Here is a 26,257-nt window from a genome sequence, read left to right as displayed (position 1 = left end):
GTTGCTAAAAGTAAAAAGAGTAGTATTACTGCTGTAGAGCCTTATATTTGAGAAATCTATTTTAGATAGTTTTATTATTATTTCAGTCAGCACGATTCTGCTGTCAAGTGTGTGTGTGTGTGTGTGTGTGTGTGTGTGTTTATATGAGAGCTGCTCAGTTGTGTCCAACTCTTTGTGACCCCACAGACTATAGCCTGCCAGGCTCCTCTGTTCATAGAATTCTTCAGGCAAGAATATTGGGGTGGGTTGCCATGCCCTTCTCTAGGGGATTTTCCTGACCCAGGGATTGAAACCTGATCTCCTGAATTGCAGGCAGATTCTTTATCCTCTGAGCCACCAGGTAAGGCCAGTTAAGGGTATATCCCTGTATTCTCATTATTATTATTATTATTATTTTAAAGTTTAAATTGATTGTCTTAGGAAAACTAGCCTGAGACTTTTAGAATGAGCCTCAGAGCTGGAATGGCAAGTCCCAGTAAGTCATATAACTATACAGATAAACTTGTGTCACCAATTTTTCTATTGGGTTGGACAATAACAACAACAAAAAACACATTCTCATATAACCATCTGAGGAACAGAACAGAACAACCATTTCTCACTTTTTCTGTGTGTGCTATTCTTCTTATACTTACCTCAAAGGGTTTTATATCTAGTCGTCCTATCTTATTCAATGAGGTCCGTCTTTCTCTCTTCAGCTCTCTTATAGTAAATGTGTTTGAGGGATGACTTCTTCCACTTATTGATGCTCTTCTCAGTTCTGCTATGCTATGTCCAGTATTCTTTAAACATTCTGTCTGAAGTTTCTCAAGGGGTTGAGTTTTTATAGAAATTACTGCTAAGTGTTCTGAGATAATGTTTGGATCTATTTTGAGGGGTTTATTCCCAACATGTGGAATTATTTTAATTGCAAAGTCCTCTGCAATTGAATCTTTAGTTGATTTTTTATCTAAGTCAGGAATCATGTTAACAGCATGCTCTTGTGCCTTTTCAACAATTCTGTTAATGTCTAGATCTCCAAAGAAACAAGCATTTGAATTCTTTGGACTAGCTGAATCTAAGGGAAAATTTGAAACTTCATTAATAATTAAATTAGCCACTTTTTTAGGGAAAACTCTGTTTGTACTTTTTATATCATGATAAAGATCATTTTCGGTTCCAGATTGTTGTAGTACATTACTATAAATAGAATCAATAACCTGAGAAACCATTTCTATACTTTCTGGATTTAGAAAGTATCCTTCAGAATCAGTAGCAACAAGATTAATATTACTCTTTGAAATTTCAGCTGTCACAGATTTTGTCAGTTGAGATGCAATTTTATTTAATTCAGGCTTTGATAAGTTTTTTGCATGTTTGCTTGACTCACTTGGCAACCTTACTATTTTAGCCAAGAACAAGGCCAGTGCTTCCTCTAAAAACATAGCATCTAACATAGAACCTTTCTTGGATGAAGACTTTTTCTGGGACTTAAATTCATCAACCATTTTGACTACTTTTTCCATAATTTTAACAGCTTCCAGAGCTAATTCTGGACCTGATAATTCTTCCTGTACTTGAGGTTGAAATTTAGATTTGGAAATTTCTTTCACCATTAAAAACCCTATTACATCAGAGAGGATATTACTCTTACCCATTAAATCTTTAAATATAGAAGTGAGTGAGCCAGAGTGTTTTAAAATACTGGTATAAACAGAATTAACTACTTTTTCAATAGCTTCATTGTTAGCTAAAGGTGCAGTAGGTATTTCCTTTGCCAGTGATACAACTTTAATCTTATTTTTGGAGATAACTTCTTGTACTGAATTTAATATTTTTGATGTTATTTTTTGCATTTCAGTTTCTAGGGATTTGGGTCTTTCCTTATCGACCTTTGGAAACACAGATAAAAGCTTCGATAAAAATTTTACAGCAATTTCTTCTATTATGTTATAAGGCAGTATACACGCCTGCGATGGATGAGGCTGGGGAATGTCAGCCATTTGGATCACATCTTTAAGAATATTTTCAACAACACTGTCAACTTCTGCACACTGATACGGTGTTAGCTCTCCAGAAAAGTAGTTCTGCAACTGATTGCCAGTCACTTCTCGTCGAATTAAGTCAACTATGGTTTCTGAAAGAATTCTACATCCACTGGCTGCACAATTTTGTATACTCTCTTGTGACCCAAACTGTGACAAGAGATTATCATAGAGTGATTGAACCACTAATTGAATAGTTTCATCATCACTGGGATGTAAGGATTCCACATACTGTATAATCATATCTTCATCTTTGGAGATCTCTGTTGTAACTGTACTTAATAACTTCATTTGAAGGAAATCCAGTTCTGTAAACCAGCTTCCCTCATATGTTTCTGCTTTAGTGTTTGATATGGTTGAGAAAATTTTAGATAAAAGAGTAGAAATCACATTCTCTAAAAATTCATGAGGCAGCATGATGGTATATGGTGATGATGTCTGACATTCTTTGTTGGCTGTTTGAGCCACTTTTTGGACCTTCTTAACAACATCCTTAGTTTCCAGAGGCAAACATGACGAAGCTGGAAACTCATCACACAATATCAAATTAAGCTTATGTTGAAAAATTTCATTTATCATTGCACTAGTTAATCTTCTTGCTAAATGTCCCCCATTACTCTTTATATTCTTACAAATGGAGTCTTGAGATTTATATTCCTTCAAAATATTGCACACAGAGGCATGGACAACTTTGTTGACCAATGTTTTATCAATTGATGACATTTTATCTAAAAAAAGTATCTTATTTGAAGACGGGTTTTCAGTCATCGTATGACTCTTATCCACAGTTATTGTCTTAATGTTGCATGGTGCTTCATCTATATTTGATTCTTTATGCCTGGGATATTCCTTAGGAACTGATGACACTTTATCTGCAGGTGGAAAAAACTGATATTCTTTATCTGGCCTAAATACCTTAATTTGAGCATCAGAAAACTCCTTTAACAGAGAATCAATAAGTCTCATAGCTGTGTCATAGAGTTCAGCTTGATTTGCATCATCACATACATTTTGACATCTATCATATGTTTGTGTTTCTGGTGAGGAAGAAAAGACCAATTTGTTAATCATTTCAGTAATAACATCTTCTAAAAATTTAGCAGGGAAAACTCGAGGTTCACATTTTGGTGGGTACTGAGGACTTTCTGGTTTACTAGGTTCCTTTTTAATATCCTTAACTTTCACGCTGTCATCTTCTCTTTTTCCCCCTCTCTTCTCCCTCTCTTTTTCTATTTTGCTTGCATTCTCTTTTTCTTCTTCCTCTTTGGCAGGGAGATTTTTGTTGGCTGAGAGGGATAAATCCTTTGTTAAAACAGACTGTGCAAAATCCTGGCCAATCTCTTGAGTTACAGGCAATGCTTGAGTTATAAGACTTTGTTGTTTTAAATAATCCGCTGATTCTTGAGAATGGTACATTCCGAAGATATTGTCATAAATATTTTCAGTGACATTTTGGACTAATTCATAATCTGAGTACTGTCCTTCCTTTATGTTTATTTGAGCTGAAGAGTCTTTCCTCTCCTCATCGTTTGGCTTCTGAGTAACTGCTTCTGAAGGTTTCTCGATTGTGTTCTCTGTATTTCTCACTTTGGCTATCAAAGAAGATAACTGAAGGGGGTTCTCTCCTGTTTTTAATGAACTTTCTCTTGTTTCGTCAACCTTCTTCTCAGTGTCTATTTTAAAATCTAGTTGAAAGATTTCCCTTTCATCATCAGTAGCTACTAGAAATTGTGTGTGTACCTCCTTACCTTGCCCCTCCTTATCTGAAGCTGATATTCTTTTCTTGTCAGTTTCATTATTTTTGAGTGTTCCCTTCAAATATGGCTCCTGTTTATCTTTAGTTTTCACACTAGTAGTTGGACAAGTAACATTTGATACATTGTATTTTTGAACTGGAATTCCCATTTTGTTTTTATTCTCTTTATTTGCCACACCTGCAGCTGGTCCTGATAACAGGTTAACTACATTGCTTTTCATAATACTAGTTACAGAGGTAACCACTGGGTCTTGGATATCACCTATTTTGATTGATGTCTCCTTAGTTTCCAAACTTTTCTTTTTGCTCATTGCACCTCTATCTACTTCCAAAGTATCCAACACATTTTTCTGGTCTGAAGTTAGAGACGTGTGTTTATATGACTGTTCTGGTAAAGTAAGTTGATTCTCTTTTAAGCATCTGTTTATCTGTGTAGATGTTTGCTGTGGAAGGTGTTTAACCCTTTGAGTGATGTTATCTGGATTTAGAAATGAAAAGAAAGTAGAAGACCAGTCTCCTGAAAAAAGTGGTTGGATCTTGAAAGCAGAGATTGCCTTCTGGGTTAAAGTAACAATCATTTCTATAACAATGTTATTTTTACCATTCTTCTGAATATCATTAGATTCATACGTTCCTATGAACTGATCATACACAAAATCAGATATCTTATCAACTGTCTCTTTATCAATTGGGGGAAAAGAAAACATTTCTTCAGCATTTGGTAGAACTTTAATTTTACTTTTCCTAAATTCTCCTATCAGAGAGTTTGCAAATTTTATAGCTAAGCTCACAACATCTGGCTCTGGTTTTTCTTTTTTCTTAATTTCTTCAGTAATACTTGGAAGAGAACAAAATTTGCGAACAAGGTCAACAATTACATCTTCCAAAAATGTAGCTGAATATAGAGAAGGCTGTGTCTTTTTTTTACCAGGTATAGTATTAACAGAGACATGGTCATAATTAGATAAGCTATTGGAGGATGATTCTTCACCATGTAAAAATGGCTGCAGATGATGATCCATGATTTCCTTCATAATGAAACCAGCTATTTTACTGAGGAATGAGCCTCCATTTTTATTTGCATCTTTCTGGACTTCAGCTTGAAATTCAGATCTTTTCAAAATATTATTACATATAGAATTAATCAAATCTTCAATCACTTCTAATTGCACACTTTCTGCATTCTCCTCTGCTGTAGCAAGACAAATCTCATGTTCAGAAATTTCTTTGATGATTTCATCAGTTAGTTTTGATGCTGCATCCATGAAATCATAATCTGAAACCTCTTCCTCTTTTAGTTCACTTTCAGTGTCAGTTGAAGGGAAGATATGCACTAGAAGCTTGTAAATCATATCTTCTAAAAGAGAATGTGGCAACACAGTAATACATGGTGGCAAGGCATGGCTATCTCTCATGATGACATTGAGTACATTTCTGATGATTTTATCAGCTTGAGGGGAAGAATAGGAAGAAGATATTAATTCTCCTGAAACTAACGACTTTACCTGGTAGTCATAAATTTCTTCCAAAAGGAAATTATATATTTTTCTTCCAAAACAAGCAGTGTCACTTTGCATAGCCCTATATATTTGAATTAGAGATTTATATTCATCTAATATTTTTTTATAAGTAAGGTTGACTGTTCTTTGAACCATTTCTTTATATCCTTCTGAAAAACACATATCAGCATCAAAGCTATCTGCAAGAAAAATCTCTGATGTGGTGAACTCCAGAACAATTGATTTTACTAATGTTGTAACAATGCCAGTAACTTTGGCTTTTACTATATCTGGGTTTTCAGCAGCCAAAACATTGTGTGAGAATGCATAAAGGAGTTTACATAAAAGTTCAGAAATTACTTCTTCCAAAAAGACAGCTGAATTCATGATGAAGGACAACTCTTTTTCTTTAGGATCTAATACTTTCTGTTTATAAGTTTGATCAACTGCAGCTGAAAGGATAGTTTTATCTCCAGATAAAAATGACTGAAGATGATGGTTAAAGATTTCTTTTATTATAAAACTTGCTATTTTTGTAACAGGTATATTACTTATATCTTTTTTATCTTTTGTAAGAGATTGGAATATACTTGAATAGGAAAGAGCAGCATAAATGGAATCAACCATGGATTGGATATCTTTTTCTGAAATAATACTATGTTTTTCATTCCCATGTTTAATAATACATACTGCATGTTTTGAAATTATTGACATGATTTCATTTATCAGTTTTATGACTGTATTACTTAAGTCTGATTGAGAAGTATCTTGGTGTTCTGTACTGGAGGCCAATGGACTCATCTGAGATATAAGCTGAGACACAATTTTTTCCAAATGAGTATGTGATAACATAGTAGTATATATTGTCGAAGCCTGTCTTTGGGATCTTGATTTAGTAATGTCACGGTGAACTTTCTTTACCAAAATATCACTACTAAGTTTGGATTGTGACCCAAATGGAAGCTTTTCTGTAAGATTCGGATGAATTTGGAAATCAGAGGTTTCAGCCAGGATGATTTCAGTTATCTTTGCAGCCAGTGCCTTTGTGTCATGTAGAAAATTTTTATCAGGCATTATTTCCATTTCATATTCTTGCACAACTTTGCTATACACCATGTCAATAATGTTTTTGACTACATCTCTCTTTACTGGAGGCAAATATAAATTTTTCTCTGCATTCTCTAAAATGCTAACTTTAGCTCTTGAGAATTCCTCTGTTATGAAATGTATGAGTTTTTCAGCTTTATCAAATAGTTCATCTTCTGAATCTCTTACTGATTTTGTTTGTACAATGCCTAAACCCCTGTGGAATATTTTGCTTAAAACCCCAGAAATCACATCCTCCAAAAAATCTGAAGAATAAACACTGGCATAAAACCACTGCCTTCTCTCATCACCCAAATACGTGTATGATGAAGAAGGTAATAACTTTCCATCCACAAATGGCTGAAGATGTTGTTGACAGACATGTTTAATGATAAAACCTGCTATCCTGTCAATAAGAACATCACTACTACTTGTGATACTTGGCTCAACTAATTCTTGAGACTCAGAGTTTAAAATATTTTTGAATACTGAGTCCACGAGATGGTGGATATCATCTTCTGAATAAAGAAATTTGGTTCCTTCTTCATCTTTTGAGAATCGAATTTCATGTTGGGAAATTTTCCTTCTAATATCACTGATTATATCTGAAGCAATTTCATTGAAATTAGTTTTTGATCTATCTTTTGGAATTTCTCTGTTTGCAACAATGCTATGTGCAGAGGGAAAAATTCTAGATAATAGTACTCTGATCATGTCTTCCAAAAATGTGTATGACAGGAAGGTGTTATATGGAGATAAACTCTGACTTGGTATGGTAGATGCACTGATGTTACTAAGAATGTCTTGAACAATATTGTCAGTTGTTGAAAGAGAATATGAAGATGACAAATTTCCAGAAAACAGTGGATGAAGAAGGTAATCTGAAATAGCTGCTACAACTAAGTTGGTAATTTTTTCCACAAATATACTGCTGTCTTCAGACTCTTTATAAAACTCAGGATCTAATCCATACTGTTTTAAAGCATTTCTATAAACTGAGGTGACCAGTTCATCCACAATATCTGTATCCACAGAGGGGTAAGACTGTTCTTTGTCATTATATAGAAGGTGAACTTTAGCTTTGTCAAAATGGTTATTTACTGAGTTTACAATTTTTTGGGTCATGTTTTCCAGCTCAGTTTCAGTGTTATGCTTTGGACTGAAAATTTTTGATAAAAGTCTGGCAACAATTTCCCTTACAAATGTCTCAGAGTAAATACCTGGGGCTGATGGTGTCTGGGGTCTGTGTGACTCTATGACTTCATTGAGAACTTGTTTAACCATATTCGATATTGCATCTGAAGGAGTCTTTGGACGAGGTAAACCTTCTCCACACAAAAATGGCTGAAGGTGATATTCAATAATCTCTTGGATAATAAAACTGGCTATTTGGTCAACCAAAATTGGGTTTCGGCTGAGTATACTTTTCTGTATTGAAATAAGAGAGTCATAGATTTGCATCATATTTCTGTAAACAGAATCCACCATCTTCTGGAGGCTTTTTCCTGTACACAGATATTGATTATCATATATAGTGAACCAAATTTTGTGTTTTGAAATGGCTGATATAACCTTATTTATTATACAGGTAGACATTTCATTAAAATCTGAACTCACGAAATATTTGTTTTCCAAAGAGGAAGCTTTACTGGGTGGAGGAATGAGTTGAGATAAAAGTCTTCTGATGATATCTTCTAAAAATGATTGTGATAACATGGTGCTATAGTCTGTTAAAGACCTAGGTTTGGAATTAAATTCCCTCAGGTTATTTTGAAGTTTCTGTAATATAATTTCAGCATTGAGAGGGTAATATGAATTGTGTAAGAGCTTTTCCCTGAAGCAAGATGGGAGTTGGTAGTCCAAAATCTCTAACAATACGCGATTAGTTATTTGTTCTGCTATTGAAGTACTGTCACATGCCAGATTACCATCACAGGTCACTTTTGATTTATATTGCTGTAAAACACCATAATAAACTGAGTCAACAATCCTACTAACAGTTTCTTTATGGATTGGTGGAAAACACAGCCTTTCTTCAGAATTCCGTAAAACAGTGACCCTTGCCTTATTAAACTCATTCACTACACTGTTGACAAATAATGTATTCATTTCATTGAGCTGGGTACCCATGATGTTTTCATTTTTGCCCAACAGTGAAGTAGAGAGATTAAAAAACAGTTCTGAAATTATGTCCTCTAAAAATGTGGCTGAATAAACACCTGTATTCATATCTCCTAGAAACAGCTTATTATGGATGGCTATTGTATTCATATCCTTTGTTCCCTGTCTTTTAAGAGGTGGCACATTAGCAAAATTTACTGAATATTTCTTGCCAAACGGCGCTTGTATTTTGGAGCTAACTACACTGGGATTATTCAGGGGCCCTGTCAAATCATGGCCATAATAACTCATGCGTCCTAAAGCGCCTCTACCTTGTTCCAATTCTGTTAATTCTGGCCTTTTTGCTTTTATAAAACTAGACTGTATTTCTCTTGTTCCATATTTCAAATACTTGTTTGCAAAAGGTGGACTTTGGGGAAATTGTATACTGTGATGTAGTTTATCCATCAATGATTTAACCAAGCTGTGGGAAATAACAGTAAGCATAGAGTCTGATGACAATAAATCCGGATCCATTTCTGCTAGATTTTCCAAAATGTCTGATGTATAATCCCCTTGAAATTGTTCAAAGTCCATTGCTCCATTACAGGAGTCAAATTCTTCATCTACACTTTGAAGTACTTTTAAAAGTTGACATTCTTCTGCTGATACCTCTTCAGAAAGAGGGCAATTATCAAAAAAGACAGACCTTGTGCATTTTTCTAAAAGTGTTCTGATTAGTTTCTCACATACAACATTGAGAAGGAAAACTGATTTAGGGGAGAGCCCTAAGTTATTTCCAAGTATGTTATTACATTGCTCTTCATATGATGATGAGAAAAATGTTCTTGCTTTTATTTCAGAATCCATAGCCTCATCTGGCTGTTCATCTGGTAAAAATAAATCTAAAACAATACTGAAAACTCTGTTGACTATTTCTTTGGATTCATGAGTTTTTAGGCTACCAGCCAGACTATCTAACTTGTGTGCTAAATAATTTAATTTATTTTTTTGAATGATATGTTCAATTTGGTGAGTAGCTAATCCCCAGTCTCTGGAAACTTTCTGTCTTTGCATGCTATTTCTTCTGTTGCAAATGGGCACACTATTACTTCTGAGCATGGGGAATGATCTGTTTCTTCCACTGTTTTCAAGGTGATGATTTAACCCTATTTCTTTGGACAGTACCTGAATCACACCTATTAAGAGGTCCTGAAAGAGATCATCAAAGTCAGCAGCACCTACTCCTGGGCAGTAAGTGTACTTTCTTGTTAATGAAAACATTTGCTGTGCAATGTCGGTCTCTATGATGTTACTATTTAAAAGGATTTCAGTGACGATTTCAGAGATACTTAGAGCAAGTTCTCCAACAGAAATTGACCTACTCTCAAACACTTGAGAATTAATTGAAATAATAGTGTTAAATGCAGCATTTTGTCTTTCCGATGTTTTCTCTTTTTCTCTAATATCTGTGGTGCTACCAGAAATGCTTGACATTAAATGGCAAATGACAGACTCAGTGAGATGTTCACAAAGTTGATGAAGTGAAGAATCACTATATATGCTTCTTAGAGGTGATTTTGATTCATATTTTTTCCTTGACAGTGTGGAAACAATAGACACCTTCTCACTGGAAACTTAAAAAAGAAAACATTACCATTTTAGTAGGCATTAAGGGACATATGGAAAATTCAGTATTTTGATAATTATTTATGTATGAATTTCATCTGTGGAACACCTCACTAAAAAAAAAAAAAAAAATCTAGTCAAGAAAAATACTGGGTTTTCTTCAGATACTTATTTCCCACCTGTGGCATCTTAATTTTAGCCATAAAGTTGAGAAAATAACCCTGAAGAATTCAAATATCTTAAGTCTATTGCTGGTATCTGTTTTGCTTAGATGACTGCTGCTGCTGCTGTGTCACTTCAGTCGTGTCTGACTCTGTGTGATCCAATAGACAGCAGCGCACCAGGCTCCCCATCCCTGGGATTCTCCAGGCAAGAACACTGGAGTGGTTGCCATTTCCTTCTCCAATGCATGAAAGCGAAGTCGCTCAGTCGTGTCTGACTCTTAGCGACCCTATGGACTGCAGCCAAGGTGCTCTAAAGAGCTGGAATTCCTGGAGCAGAGAACTGATTTCCAAGTGTAGTGTAGTGTTATATCTTAACATGAGCACAGTGATATCTGTGGAATCAGGCAAGACCAGTAGAGAGTGGGGGCTTTAAGCTGAACTTTGACAATTAGATGGGTTTAGATATCTTGAGATGAAAGAAGTAAGGAAAGGGAGCTCCACATGGAAGGAGCATGAGTGACATCACTGAAAAACCCTGGACATGTCTGGGAATAGAGAAGAGACGTGATAGAAAGAAGGGGCTAGTGGTAAAGAATCTGATCTGCCAAGACAATGGACACAGGTTTGATCCCTGGGTCAGGAAGATCCCCTGGAGAAGGAAATGGCAACCCACTCCAGTATTCTTACCTGGAAAATTCCATGTACAGAGGAGCTACAGTCCATGGGGTCACAAAAGAGTCAGAGACCTAAACAACCACCACAGAGTCAAATACCAATGGGATGGGATTACAAATCTTATCTTCTCCAGTTTTCTGTGTTTTTCTTTATTCTCTAAGTTCAGTCAGGCTGTGCTTGAAGAAATTATACTTATAAGCTTGGAACTGCAGACACACCCAACTGTCCACCTTGAAATAATACCAGTTTTAATTATAGGAAATGGCCTCATGGTACAAGTAGTTAGGACTGATAATATGTGTTCTCCTATTTCAGTGATGGTTAAGTGATGTATCTAGACTGGTAAAGTAGCAATGAATGACTGGCAACTGGAATTAATGATCCAGCTCAAGGCTATAATAGTATTAGATGGAATTTTATGAAACTGCCAATAATTATCAGGTTTGACATAAAGTGGCTATCATATACTTCAACCAAACATACAGATGTATGCATGCTCTGTTGCTAAGTTGTGTCTGACTCTTTTGCAACCCTGTGAACTGCAGCCTGCCAGGCTCCTCTGTCCATGGAATTTTTCTAGGCAAGAATACAAGAGAGAAATACCATTTCCTCCTCTGGGAGACCTTCCTGACCCAGGGATCGAACCCATGTATCCTATGTCTGCTGCATTGGCAGGCAGATTCTTTACCACTGAGCCATCTGAGAAGCTAAATATATATATAGATAAATATATCTTCACCCTCTTTTAAAAAAATGCTTTCAAGGATATGTTTAAATTATTATACCTAAAAGGAATATAATAATAGTGGAATACAAACAAAACAAGATGTTTAATACCACTGATTTTATAAACTGACTAATCATAGCAATGACTTCAACTGTCTACCTTAATGTTGAAACACAACTTTCAATCAGTTACCTGTACATTTGGTATAATTATAAAGAAGTCATGCATGACAGCTTTAAAAATGTTTAGAACTCAGACCTCATGTTCAAACCAAAATCTCCTGCTTTTCAATAGTCACATTTTCTCTCATCTGCAGATATGGAAAAGTGAGCAATACACCTTTTCAGATTCAAACCATATGAATGTTTAACTTTTTTTTTTTTTTTTTTTTAGTATCCTGTTCTATTAAGAAGTGATTAAACACCCTCCCTCTAAGGTTGTTTTCAGGAAAACAGTAAATGAAGCTTCTTGAACTGGAGCTCTTTTACATATATCTGATTATTTTCTTTCTAAATTAAGCCCACTCTTACTTACCTCTGGTTTCAAAGTTCTTGAAATATGTGACCACAGATGTGGTGACATGCCTGGATACCAGATGAATTTCATTTGGACCTAGTTCATGGTCAGCAAAAGCAATGACTTCAACTTCCTTCAGAGTCTTATTTTCCCATTTTTGCAATAAAGAAAAATCTTCCCTTCTGACCTCAGCTTTGTTTTCTTCTTCAAGTATATAGCTGATTCTTTTATCCCACATTCTAAGCAGACTTTTCTCCTCATTCTTTTGTCCTCCAGATGTTTTAGACAAAGGGTCTTGCTTTGATATGAAAAATGGTTTCATTGTTTCCATGCCTTCATTAACGTGTGGTTGATTTGGAAACCCATAGCTTGACAGCACAGTATTGACAATATTTTCTGCGGCTAAACAAATTTTGAGTGGAGAAACACTTGTCTGAATTTGGTTAGGCTCAACAACTGGTTTGGAGATCTCGTAATGAAACACTCTTGGATTTTCACCTTTTCTCATTTCTATAAATGACATTACTTGCTTTAATGCTGTTTCTGTGGATTCATTTGCTTTCTTTAACAGTTTTTGTAAGACATTCCCTTCAGGGAGGGAGCTATTTCCTTTCATAGCTTGATCAAAATAGCCCAAGTCAGATTCCTTTGGGACAGTGTCTTGCACTTTGTTTCTAGAAGATGAAGGTCTATTTTCTGAATCAGGCCTTTTCATTGGCTCTGAGTTTCTAACTGTGTCTTCTACAGAGGCTCTGGAATATGAAGGTAAATTTGATGAAGACTTATACATTTTTTTCATATTTTCCTCTGAATAAAAACCCAAACCTGGAACACTGCTTTGTGGAAGATTATCCCCAAAACTTACTTCCTTTAACTTTAACATGGGCATTTTCATATTTGTTGCTAATTCAACCTGGTTAACAATGTAAGTATTTTCTACTCCTTGGAAGAAATTTTCCTTGGGAAGGTTTTTGATTAGAGACTCACTGAAATGAGCACACTGGTACATCAGTGTACCAATGATCTCACTTGCTGCAGTGTTCTCTTTCAATATGCTGACAGAAGATGGTTCCACTTGGCTTATTTCTTTGTCTAGCTTGTTCTTAATTACACCAAGCATCTTGTGGACAATATTAACAGCATATGTAAGTAATTCTGAATGGAATGAATGAATCTGTAGAAGGGTATTCTGTACATTTTCCTTGGAAACAATAGTACTTGACTTGGATTCATCAGAAAATTTTTTCAGTGGTTGTAACTTTGGCAATATCTTTTTGCTTAATAGTCTTTGTTGGACAGGAAAAAGATTTTCTACAGGCATTTTCACTATTTCAGAAAACTCATATTTAGAAATATGTTTAAACTGTAAGTCCACAAATGACTCTAACATGTTTAAAACACGTTCTACAATTTCTCGAACAATTTGGTTGCTAGAGCCCAAAGTGCTTTGGTGTTTGGTTTTAGTGTTATATACTGGTACATTGCTGAGGATGTCCTTGGTTAGAAAACCATATTTACTTTTAGTAGTAATGTGTTCTTTCCTATTTGCTGGAGTTTCTTTACCATATGGGGTGGTCATCTGGGACAAAAAGCACAGCTGTAATTTTTCAAACAGCATTTCAACAATTTCCCTTCCAAACATATTAATTTGTGCTTTGGTGTCTTCAGCTCTAGTAGAAGCTCCCTTAAAACAACTATGAAACCGGTTTTCACAGTCCTCAAGATGTGGCAGATTTAAAAGTGAAAGAGGATATTCTAATTCTTTTGCTTTTATTGAAATTTCAGTCAAATCATTTTCAGCTATCATTAAGAGCTTACATTTTTCATTTTCCATGTCATTTGGTTCTGCTTGCCATTTGTCAAACATTTTTTTAAATATACCTTCTTTAGGAAAAATCTGTTCTAACTGTGAAGAAACATTTTCCAAGTAAAAACAGGCTTGTGGTTTGGCGAGAGACTCTGCACCTATATTTCCCTGTGAAAGTTTGGGATCATCCAGATGTGAGAATTTGATAGGATTAGCTGAACTGTGGTTATTGATTGCATATAATCCTTGCAAAACTGTATTAACTATTTGATTTGCTGCCATGATTTGATCAGATAGTAAAGCTCTATTGCTTACCATTGCCCTAGCTCGTGTCTCCTTTTCCAATTCTTTAACAGTTGTTTTCAGGATATTACTTATTATATCCTTGGCATACATTTTTAGTTCCGAAGTAGGCAGTTTCATTTCCAGTAAGTTTTTGGCATCTCCTGTTGATAGGATGTGTGGCAGCCCAATATCAGTCTTGGACCAGACGTCTTTCAGGGTCTTCTCTCCAGGACCTAATTTGGTCCTGCTCTTGGCCTTAGCACGACTAGGTCCTATGTGTGGTTTTGTTCTAAATTTAGGCAAATGAGTAACTTTTGATTTTGCTTTTAAACTTGTTTTAACACTTGGCTTAGGGCTCACTTTAGAACTGTGTGGTCTTAAAGGTTGCAACTCATCAGAACAACTTTCATGGGACACAGTTTCTTCAAGATAAAATGAGGCAAAATTTGTGATCTTATTGAGAACCATGTGGATTAAATCTTTCCCCACTTGTGATGGTGAATATCGTAAAAAACTGTTTTCCAATAGAGAGATATTTCGACTGTCTGCATAAGGATAAACCTGTGGTGGCACAAATCTAGTGACACTACTTCCTACTCCTGCTTTAGTTTCTCTGACGCATGGTGATTTCTTTGGTAAAATATTTTTGTCAGCTGGTTCTCCTTCGTTATTTTCATATAATGATGTCACGATTACAGAGTACACTTTCCCCAAAACATTTTCAATTATGTCACTTGCCACACTGTTGATATGTGATTGACAGAAGTTTTTTTGTTTTATGTCTGGTGTTTTAGATTGGGGTTTTTCATTAAAGGAAGGCAAATGGCCTATAATTTCTATTATTTTTTGATACACTTTACTTAAAACTTCTTCCACTGCACTGAATAATGCAGTTCTTTCTTTCTGTTTTGATTTTTCACTTCTCATAAATATTTCTTCTAAAACAATTCTTTGGCTTTCCCTTTCCAATGCCATTTGGTTTTGTTCTAATGGATACTTTGGAAACAGAGACAGTTCGGTGTTTTTTTCCTGAGCTCTTTGTCCCAGTGATATTTCATTTGATATGGTTAATTGTGAAAATAAATTAGGATTGTCTTTTGAGGAAAAACTGATTTCCTTTGCAGATCTTTTATTATGTAAACTCTTTAAGATACCATTGACAATTTCACTTACAATGGTAATTTCTTGGAATGAAACATTGTTTGGATATGGATGCATCTTTTGGATTTCAAGGTCTAAGTCATTTTTAATAAAATTCAAAATGGCACTGGCAATGATGTCAGAATATTCCTTAAGACTAGCTTGTGATAGAGGAATTGTAGATCCAAGTTTTCCTCTGTAACTGGCAAAAGTGGAATCTGTGAGCTTTTGGCTGAGAATAGTTTCATTTGATATTTTCAGAATATTCACATTTGATTCCACCTGGCTTGGTTCATGAAAGATGATGCCATCTTGCTTACAGTTTTCCAGTTTTGGTCTCACAAATGACTTTTCTTTAGGCTGGAAAGCAAGCATAATAAACGAATCTATTCTTTCTGTGGCAAATGATTCTAACCAATTAAAAATACTTTGAGTAATGAAGTTAGCACTTTCCTCACATGGGTCAGGAACAGATTTCTTGGGGTCTTCTTTCTCTACTATAGTTATCTGCCTATCATTAGCATAAGCTGGTTTAAGAATTTTTGAAGATGGAAAATGCTCTGTTTCTCTTTCACTTTCTGACTCCATAAGAAGAGACTGTTGACACTGTGCTTTTGGAAACATATCACAAAAGGTCAGAGGCAATCTAGTAGAAGTAGGATCCTTTGCATTTATGCTAAGCATGACAACAGAACTGAGATTATGAAGTACAACATCTACTATATCATTGGATATCAAAATAACATCTGATTTAGGAACTGAAAACTTTGGAAGAATTTTATTTACACCTTCAGTGTCAGAATTTGCTCGGGAATGTTTGTCAGCTATGCTACGTTTCAAAGTGGGTGCAGCAAATGAGAGATCATTCTGGTTGAGTGTTTTTTCATAAATATCACATAAGACACTTTCAACGGTGTCTTGTATTTGAAACTGAAGTACTTTTCGATACTCAATCTTCTTAAACAGCTTTTCAATAATACCTTCTTGCTGATCTGAACTGATCTCTTTGTCAGAACTGTTCTTGTCACATTTTCCTTTGGATGACACAATATCGAACACTGTGTTAACAATTTGACTTGTAATACACTCAGAAACCACAATGTTATTAGTTAAGAAATGAGTTTCCTTCTCTTTATCCAATTCATTTTTTATTCCTTTTAAAATTTTTCTGGCCACTTCTGTTGCATATATATTTAATTTGTTCAAAGAGACCTGACAAAATGAGTTGGTGTTCTGTGACATAACATTATCCACTGAGCAAGAGGAAAACTGACCCTCAGAATACAAATCTTTGGCTGACAAAGCTTTGCTTAATGTACTCTTACCTTGTTGAACAGGTGAAGCCATTGGAACTGTGAAGTTGATTTGGGGACAAAAAAGAGACTGTACTTTGGAAGTTACAAAAGTTTCTAAACTTGTTAATATTGCCTGCACAATATCTTCAACTATATTTCCTTTAGCCTGTCTGTCAATATTGAATCTGGACTGAAGAGTATATGGATTCTTGTTCAGTGCAGTGATGGAAGGTTTTCCTCTTCCACAGGTGTGTTCATGGAAAGAAACATTTGCTGAGAAGGTGATGGTTTTATAGCTAGTTTCACTTGCAATTGTCTCTGTCTTAGCAGCTGTATAAAGTTTATCAAATACAGTTGTAACAACATCATCTGCCACTATGGTTACATCTGCTTCAGACACGATCATTTTATCTATAAATGGAACAGATGTTTGAGCAATTGGCTCGTCAACATTGGGAGGGATGTCACTCAAAAGGGAGTGGGAGAGAAAAAGCATATTTAATTGACTGACCAAAGCATTTTGAAAGATCTCATTCAAAATATTTCTTATAATGGGAAAAATTGGTGATTTCTGTGGTTCTTTGAGCTTTACTTCAAGTTTGTTTAAGGTTCTTTCTAGAACCCATTGTTGAAGAGAATCTGATTGAGTTTCTTCTCTTAGTGGTATTCTCTCACCAATGAATTCTTTCTCTGTGTTTGTAGCATCTTCTAGAAATGAATCTGATTCAGCTCCACCAGGAAGAAAATTTCCATAGATTGGCCTGTATCCATAAGTTTCACTGTCTCTCTCTTCAGGTTCAGTTTCATTAAGCTTATCTGAGGATACTGCATCTAAGATTAAACTGACTATATTCTCTAGCATTTTTTTCTCAGGTGGTGGTGTTTTCACACTTGTCCTCAAATCTAATGAGTTCATATTTAATTCTGTTTGAATAGCTTTCAAAATAGCACTTGATACTTTCTTTGCTTTTGTGTATAAAGCTGACTGCAATAGTTCTTCATGTGTGTCTGTGAAAACACTGAAGCTTTCACATTCCATGTTCATCTTACTGCTTTTTTTATTTTCATCATTAGTAGAATCCAGAGTTTCTAAGTTTCCATTGGCAAACCCTTCCAGTTTAGCAAAAACCATATTAAGAATATCTGAAGCTACCGCTTTTAGCTTATTTGAATGCATTTCTTTTGCGCTCCCTGTTTTGGAAGACTTGGGAGCAAGAGGTTTTTCCATGCTTTTAGTCATCTCTTTATCACCCTCTTCAACCATCCTGGAAACTATGCTGGAGATTATGTCAGTGCATTTGGCCATTTCCTCAATAATTGAAGTAAATGATAGGTTGTCAATATTGAGAGACTCTGAGATAGCTTTACATCCAGAACTTCCTGAACTAGTATCTGTGTTGACACTACACAATTTTGCAATGATATATTCCAAAATTGTTGTGGAAATGAGCTGAATATTAGACTGCAATTCAGTGGCTCTTTGCTGATTCTTGTTTGTTTTCTCTCTGCTTAGCTTAGAACACGATGGTTGACAGTGAGGGTGGGCCCCTATGAGCTTGCATAACATTTCATAGAGTGTTTCCCCAATATTATCTAACACTTGTAATCTGGAATTCTCTTTGAGATCTTTTCCATTAATGACACTATGGAGAGCACATGGAGTAGCTAAAATTTTGTAAAAAGATGCTTTATCCTGTCTGCTTGGCAAAATGTTCCCTTTATCAACATTATCAGATCCATGTGAAGTTGTTGGCTTTGAGTTACCTGAAGAGAGTGAAATATTGCTTTGATCTGCATGTCCACCTGATAACATTTCACAAATACAAGTTAACAATGGTGATTCCATGATGTCATCATTGAGATCTGAGACAAGAGATTCTAATTTCTTAGTGTCAGTAAAACATCCTTTACCTGTGAGGGATTTGGTATAATTTTTTCCCCTAAGATTTAGATTTTTCTCACTGAGTTCTAGTTCATTCTGGATAGCAAGCAAAACGATATTTACCACTTTAGCTGTGTAAGTACTAAGTTGAGATTGTAATGAAGATTTCTCTGCAAGTGAAGGCTTGAAGCCCATTTGCAATTTTGGACAAATAAATAACTTCAGCTTTTTAAAAACTGCATTAATGATCTTATCAGTAATTTCATCTGCAGGTTTTGGTTCACTCTCTTCAGATTTTAACAGGGAAGGTTTTGCCAGATCTCCATCGAGTGAAGATAAATATTTCATTTTCTTTTCACTGTCGAACCATATTTTTAATGGCTTTTTATTTGGTGCTGCTTTGACCATGTGGAGAGTGTCAGGACTCTCTTGAGAAGTTGGATGAACTGATGATGAAATGGAACTTTTGGTGGTACTGGGAATGCAGCTTGCCTTTTGAAGTATGTTTAGTATAGTGTCTGTTATTTCCTGAGCTACTGTACTAATTTCTGACACAGAAAACAGCTGGTCCATCCATTCTTGATGTGATGGTTCTTGAGGTTTTTCTGAAACAAGAACTGAAGCTTTGTCAGTTCTACTTGCTAAGTGACCAGGAGGAACAGAAGATATGTCCTTGAGCATTTCGGTTAAAATACTTTTAACTGTGTTTTCCGAAACCTTCTGTATTTGATGCTTTTGATCTTGGCTGAAAAATAAAATGTCTTTATGCAAACAGGGTTTTTCCTTCAAAATTTTTCTATCCTTAAAAAATGGTAGCTCAGTCCTTAACCTGCGACTATGAAATGTAGCTTTGCTTCTTGGAGAAGCAGGCTTTGTAGGTAGTTTGCTATTTCTTTGGTATTCTAGACAAGCGTTTCCTTTTGTAAACCAATGCTCAGGAATTTGTTCTTGTGATTTTGCTTTTTCATCTTTGACAGATGAATCAAGCACATTTTCCACAATTCTGTCTACTTCTTCATTATCATCTTCAGAATAAAGAACCATGCCAGGAACATTAATAGGTGGAAATGGTCTTCCAGACCTAGGGCCATTAGATAATCTAGTGCCAGTGAGTCTGTACTTTACTTCAGTGTCAGAAGGACTTATCAGTCTAGAATGTCTACATTTTTGATTACCTGCTTTTACTGGTTCCTGATGTAGCTGAGTAAAGATATCATCAAGCAACTTAAGGAGTACTATTGTTTCTTCAGATGCAATAAGTCTCTCGTTATTAAGTTCAGTTTGTATATATCCTAGTATAGTGCTGATTGCTTCCTCTATATAGCCAACCAAAGAGGACTGGGAAAGAATATTTGACATTAAATTTTGTATCTTTTCTTTAACAATTAAATTAGCTGCATCAAGTTCAGGATTACATTTCTTTTTGTTGGCATTTATATGGCGCATATATGTTGGGTCTGTCATATGTTGCTGATAGGAAAGTTTAGTTGCCTCTTCAAGATGAGGAAGTTCACTTTGCTTACGAGCTGTAAGAGTCATCAGCTTTTCTAAAATGGCATGCACCATATCCTCTGCAACATCACACATGGATTCTGCAGTAGAAGGCACTGAAGCTATTAAAGGTTTTCTGTATGATAGAGTGAGAGATTCTCCACTGGGTGTTAGGCTTGGTTGAATTTTGACTGATAAATCTTCTTGTGAATATATCTGGACATATTTTTTCTCAACTGCAGACTGTAGCTTCTCAAGCATATTTTCCACAATTTCTGAAGCTACTGAGCAGATATCAGCATTGGAAACCAAGTCTCCTCTTACAGGCTCACTTTCGTCAACAAAAACTTCAGCAGTAACAGAAGAAATAGAGGGAATGGCATGTGTTAAATCAGACATTATTTCTTGAAAAATGCTTTCCAAAATCAATTCAGTTTCTCCTTTTAAGTGACACTTAAAGTTAACAAAAACATTCTTTAAACTCTTCATTTCATTCATGGCTTTTGCTTTTTGATCAGAAAACGATGGATTCTCTAAACCATCTGTTTCAGTGGTAGCATCCTTTGATTTTTTTGTGTCTGTTTTAAGTGATGCTAGAAGATGACTATCAGATTTACAACTTCTGAGGTCAGGGTATGTATATGCCATGCTTGTTTCATTATGTTTTAGTTCATTTGTTACAGATTGTCCTGTAATGTGACATGTTTTTCCCACAACTGCTTTTTCCACACGGGCAGATGGCTTTAATGGTGTAGTTGGTCTCCTTACTGATATGTCAACTGCAAATGCACAGGGCTCTCTCTTAAAGGATTTAGTTGTTGCAGAAGAGTAGCTTCTATAAGTAAACTCTTCACTGCATGTGCTACAAAAACTTGAACTATCTGAGGAGAGGACAGAGTCATCAGACACTGGATATGTATTATTTTTCAACCTTTCTTCATACTTTGTGATGGCTGGGTATAATATACTGGTAACTGTAGCCACAACCCAGGTCATTATATTCTGAATTATGCTATTCAGTTCTTCAGAAGTTACCTGGTTTGAGGCAAGCAGGAATAAAAAGAAAATCATGTAACTATCTACTGTATGATGCAACAGAGGGTAACATTTGATATTTTATATCAAACAATGCATAGCTTGATACCATCATGGTTATAAAGAGAATATGGTAAATATATATATTTAGAATTTCAAATTAATTTTAAGTTGGTTTATTCTATACTAAAGTAAAAAAAAATAAGTTTCCATTTGGCTCTCATTCCCTCAGAACATTTTTATTTATTTATTTTTTCCTAACATTTATGGGTGGGATAAAAGAATTTTTGGTTAAAAAGAAAGAAAATGAAAAATCACCAAATTGCAGTCTAGACACATTATATTACATGCATATATTTTTTCAAGAAGAAACGTAGTGTCTACAACCTAGCAAAATTATTTTAAAATGAACCAGGTTATTTCTAACAAATTATTTCTCAAACAGATATGGCCAAAACATTTGGGTGCCTTCAGAGGCATTCATCTAGCTAAAAGTAAGGATGCAAAAGAAACCAGTTCTCCTCTCATTCCCTGATGCAGAGGTGAGCCTGTGTTTTGTTTATAGGGAAAGGACTACAGTTAATTGTTAAGAATCTAATCAGTTCAGTTCAGTCACTCAGTTGTGTCCAACTCTTTGTGACCCAATGAGTTGCAGCATGCCAGGCCTCCCTGTCCATCACCAACTCCTGGAGTTCAACCAAACTCATGTCCATCGAGTCGGTGATGCCATCCAGCCATCTCATCTTCTGCCGTCCCCTTCTCCTCCTGCCCCCAATCCCTCCTAGCATCAGAGTCTTTTCCAATGAGTCAACTCTTCGCATGAGGTGGCCAAAGTACTGGAGTTTCAGCTTCAGCATCAGTCCTTCCAAAGAACACCCAGGACTGATGTCCTTTAGAATGGACTGGTTGGATCTCCTTGCAGTCCAAGGAACTCTCAAGAGTCTTCTCCAACACCACAGTTCAAAATCATCAATTCTTCGGCGCTCAGCTTTCTTCACAGTCCAATTCTCACATCCATACATGACCACTGGAAAAACCATAGCTTTGACTAGATGGACCTGTGTTGGCAAAGTAATGTCTCTGCTTTTGAATATGCTATCTAGGTTGGTCATAACTTTCTTTCCAAGAATCTAATAAGTAAAAATAAAAAAGTTCATGCTTTATGGAGATTGAATGGGTTTGCATCTAACAAGATAGTATCAATGGAAACTGTCATAGAAGGCAGAGAAAAGGTGATACAGTGAAGGAACAAACACGTTTAGATAGAAAATAAGGGCAGGCCAGAACTGCGTCTCAAAGAGTCAAGAGGGCTGAGCAAGGATAGGTTTAGAGAATTCCTCCTTTTGAGCTTGATATAAAACCTCAGGGACTAGATTTGAATGACCATTTCCTTAATGGTCAATGGTGCTATCCTATGTTTAAGTTTGGGCTTTCCAGATAGCTCAGTAGGTACAGAATCCACCTGCAATGCAGGTGACCAAGGTTTGATTCCTGGGTTGGGAAGATCCCCTGTAGAAGGGAAAAGCTACCCACTCCAGTATTCTGGCCTGGAGAATTCAATGGACTGTCTAGTCAATGGGGTCGCAAAGAGTTGGACATGACTGAGCGACTTTCATTTACTTACTTAAAGTCGGACTAAGAGCCTCAGTTACAGAATCCATCTGTTTCTATATACTTCTGCTTATGTACTGAAAACATACTTTGGATTTGTATTAATAAAAATCCTCTTTTGGATCGTAGCCATTCTGACTGGGATGAAATGGTACCTCATTGTGGTTTTGATTTGCATTTCTCTGATAATGAGTGACATTGAGCATCTTTTCATGTGTTTGTTAGCCATTTGTATATCTTCTTTGGAGAAATGTCTATTTAGTCCTTTGGCCCATTTTTTGATTGGGTCACTTATTTTTCTGGAATTGAGCTGGAGGAGTTGCTTGTATATTTTTGAGATTAGTTGTTTGTCAGTTGCTTCATTTGCTATTATTTTCTCCCATTCTGAAGGCTGTCTTTTCACCTTGCTTATAGTTTCCTTTGTTGTGCAGAAGCTTTTAAGTTTAATTAGGTCCCATTTGTTTATTTGTGCTTTTATTTTAAATATTCTGGGAGGTGGGTCATAGAGGATCCTGCTGTGATTTATGTTGGATCAGAATGGCTATGATCCAAAAGTGTACAAGCAATAAATGCTGGAGACGGTGTGGAGAAAAGGGAACCCTCTTACAGTGTTGGTGGGAATGCAAACTAGTACAGCCACTATGGAGAACAGTGTGGAGATTCCTTAAAAAACTGGAAATAGAACTGCCGTCAGTTCAGTTCAGTTCAGTTCAGTTCAGTTTAGTTGCTCAGTCGTGTCCGACTCTGTGACCCCATGAATCACAGCACACCAGGCTTCCCTGTCCATCACCAATTCCCGGAGTTCACTCAGACTTGCGTCCATCACATCAGTGATGCCATCCAGCCATCTCATCCTCGGTTGTCCCCTTCTCCTCCTGCCCCCAATCCCTCCTAGCATCAAAGTATTTTCCAATGAATCAACTCTTCGCATGAGGTGGCCAAAGTACTGGAGTTTCAGCTTTAGTATCATTCCTTCCAAAGAAATCCCAGGGCTGATCTCCTTCAGAATGGACTGGTTGGATCTCCTTGCAGTCCAACGGACTCTCAAGAGTCTTCTCCAACACCACAGTTCACAAGCATCAATTCTTCGGCACTCAGCCTTCTTCACAGTCCAACTCTCACATCCATACATGACCACTGGAAAAGCCATAGCCTTGACTAGATGGACGGCAAAGTAATGTCTCTGCTTTTGAATATGCTATCTAGGTTGGTCATAACTTTTCTTCCAATCCCACTGCTGGGCATACACACCAAGGAAACCAGAATTGAGAGAGACACATGTAACCCAATGTTCATCGCAGCACTGTTTATAATAGCCAGGACATGGAAGCAACCTAGATGTCCATCAGCAGATGAATGGATAAGAAAGCTGTGGTACATATACACAATGGAGTATTAGTCAGCCATTAAAAATAATACATTTGAATCAGTTCTAATGAGGTGGACAAAACTGGAGCCTATTATACAGAGTGAAGTTAGCCAGAAAGGAAAACACCAATACAGTATACTAACGCATATATATGGAATTTAGAAAGATGGTAACAATAACCCTGTATGCGAGACAGAAAAGAGACAACACAGATGTATAGAACAGTCTTTTGGATTTTGTGGGAGAGGGAGAGGGAGAGGGAGAGGGTGGGATGATTTGGGAGAATGGCATTGAAACATGTATAATATCATATATGAAACAAATCGCCAGTCCAGGTTGGATGCATGATACTGGATGCTTGGGGCTGGTGCACTGAGATGACCCAGAGGGATGGTACAGGGAGGGAGGAGGGAGAGGGGTTCAGGATGGGGAACATGTGTATACCTGTGGTGGATTCATGTTGATGTATGGCAAAACCAATACAATATTGTAAAGTAATTAACCTCCAATTATAATAAATAAATTTATATTGAAATAAAAAAAAATCCTCTTGCCTATAATAAACTAATAGTCTGTTCAAAATTGTTATGACTCTTAAAACAAAAACTAGTAAACATAAGAAACTGGGAGCAAGGCCTAGAAAGCTGTCATGTGGGCAGGAGAAAAAAAAAAAATAGGGTTTCTGTAATGGGGCTGTTCACACCCAAAATACTGCGTTAAGTTAGCACAGAAAGCAGAGACATCACTTTGCTGACAAAGGTCAGTACAGACAAAGCTATGGTTTTTCCAGTAGTCATGTATGGATGTGAGAATTGGACCATAAAAAAGGCTGGGTGCTGAAGAACTGATGCTTTCAAATTGTGGTGCTGGAGAGTCTCTTGGACAGCAAGGAGATCAGACCAGTCAATCCTGAAGGAAGTCATTCCTGAATATTCATTATAAAGACCAATGATGAAGCTCCAATACTTTGGCCAACCTGATGTGAAGAGCTAACTCCTTGAAAAGACCCTGACACTGGGAAAGATTGAGGCAGGAAGAGAAGGGGGCGACAAAGGATGAGATGGTTGGGTGGCATCACTAACTCAATGGATGGGAGTTTGAGCAATCTCTGGGAGAGAATGAAGGACAGGGAAATCTGGCATGCTGCAGTCCATGGGGTCACAGAGTCGGACACAACTTAGCGACTGAACAAGCACAGTTATAACCATATTAGGCCAACAATCAAAGATAAGTTAACACCTATGCAACATACTCTCTTTTGACACATTAAAGAATATTTGGGGGTACCCCAGGGAAAGCCATTTTATTCTGCTCTAATCCTTGAATCTTCTCATACGTTTTGCATTTATTATACAACATCCAAAACATTACATAACATCCAAAATCAAATGTTTTGAATAAAAATAAATAATTTATTCTAATCTACTATGACATATAAACTGAGACATTCAATATATATATATTGCTTTTTGCTTTTCTTACTACCAGAGATCATAAAGGATAGAACTACATTATTAGTCTTAGGCTAAGTATGACATATGAAAGAAAGCTATTCCTAATATGTTTTGTTTTTAGGTGACTAGGTCCTTTCCCACAAAACTAACTCATGACAAATCCAGCCATCCCAACTCATGAGCCAAATCTGAAAAGTGATGTGTAGTGGCTTCCCATGACAGAACAGGTTTATGGTTATTTGACACTATTCTTATAAGGGCTAGGTCTCTTAATGCTCCTCCCCTGACTTCCTGCCCATTTCCATGAGACCTCTTCCTGAATGGGCAAAATTATCTTTTGATGATAACTTTAGACTACTGCAAAATCTAAGAATTAACTGAAAGTGAACTTTAAAGAAGAAAAAATGGGCAAAGAGGAACATTAATATCAGTAAATGATTGCATAGTTTTTTTCTACTATGAAACATTTAATATTATCATTAAAATGCTGCTTTACCAATGAGTTTTATGATACATACTTTTGCTTGCAAGCAGTTTTGTAGGATATGCTGTTGTCTGTAAAGTCAAGAAAGGTTGATAATTTTGTTATTATTTAGGGTCAAGAATTTATGTAGTTTTTTCCAAAACTTATAATCACTGAATCAGTATTTTTTTTCTCTTTATATCTGAAAGATTTTTCTTTTAAACAGAAATTCAAAAGAATAAACTTTAT

At 36.1% G+C, this 26,257-nt stretch overlaps 1 protein-coding gene across 1 annotated transcript in view; it reads right to left on the bottom strand.

The window, feature by feature from the left end:
- The window catches only part of FSIP2 (fibrous sheath interacting protein 2), a 138,260-nt gene that overhangs the window by 24,485 nt on the left and 87,518 nt on the right, over positions 1-26,257 (bottom strand). Inside the window, exons 15-17 of the mRNA XM_040227942.1 lie at positions 26,064-26,100; positions 12,195-21,111; positions 636-10,102 (exon numbers count right to left, since the gene is read on the bottom strand). Coding sequence (XP_040083876.1) covers positions 636-10,102; positions 12,195-21,111; positions 26,064-26,100 — 18,421 coding nt within the window. The remainder of the gene's footprint in view (positions 1-635; positions 10,103-12,194; positions 21,112-26,063; positions 26,101-26,257) is intronic.

This window comes from Oryx dammah, unplaced genomic scaffold, assembly GCF_014754425.2.
Source record: "Oryx dammah isolate SB20612 unplaced genomic scaffold, SCBI_Odam_1.1 HiC_scaffold_27, whole genome shotgun sequence".
NCBI classification, from domain to species: domain Eukaryota; kingdom Metazoa; phylum Chordata; class Mammalia; order Artiodactyla; family Bovidae; genus Oryx; species Oryx dammah.
The sequence above is the reverse complement of the archived record's forward strand: the minus strand, read 5'-3'. Positions and strand labels throughout refer to the sequence as shown.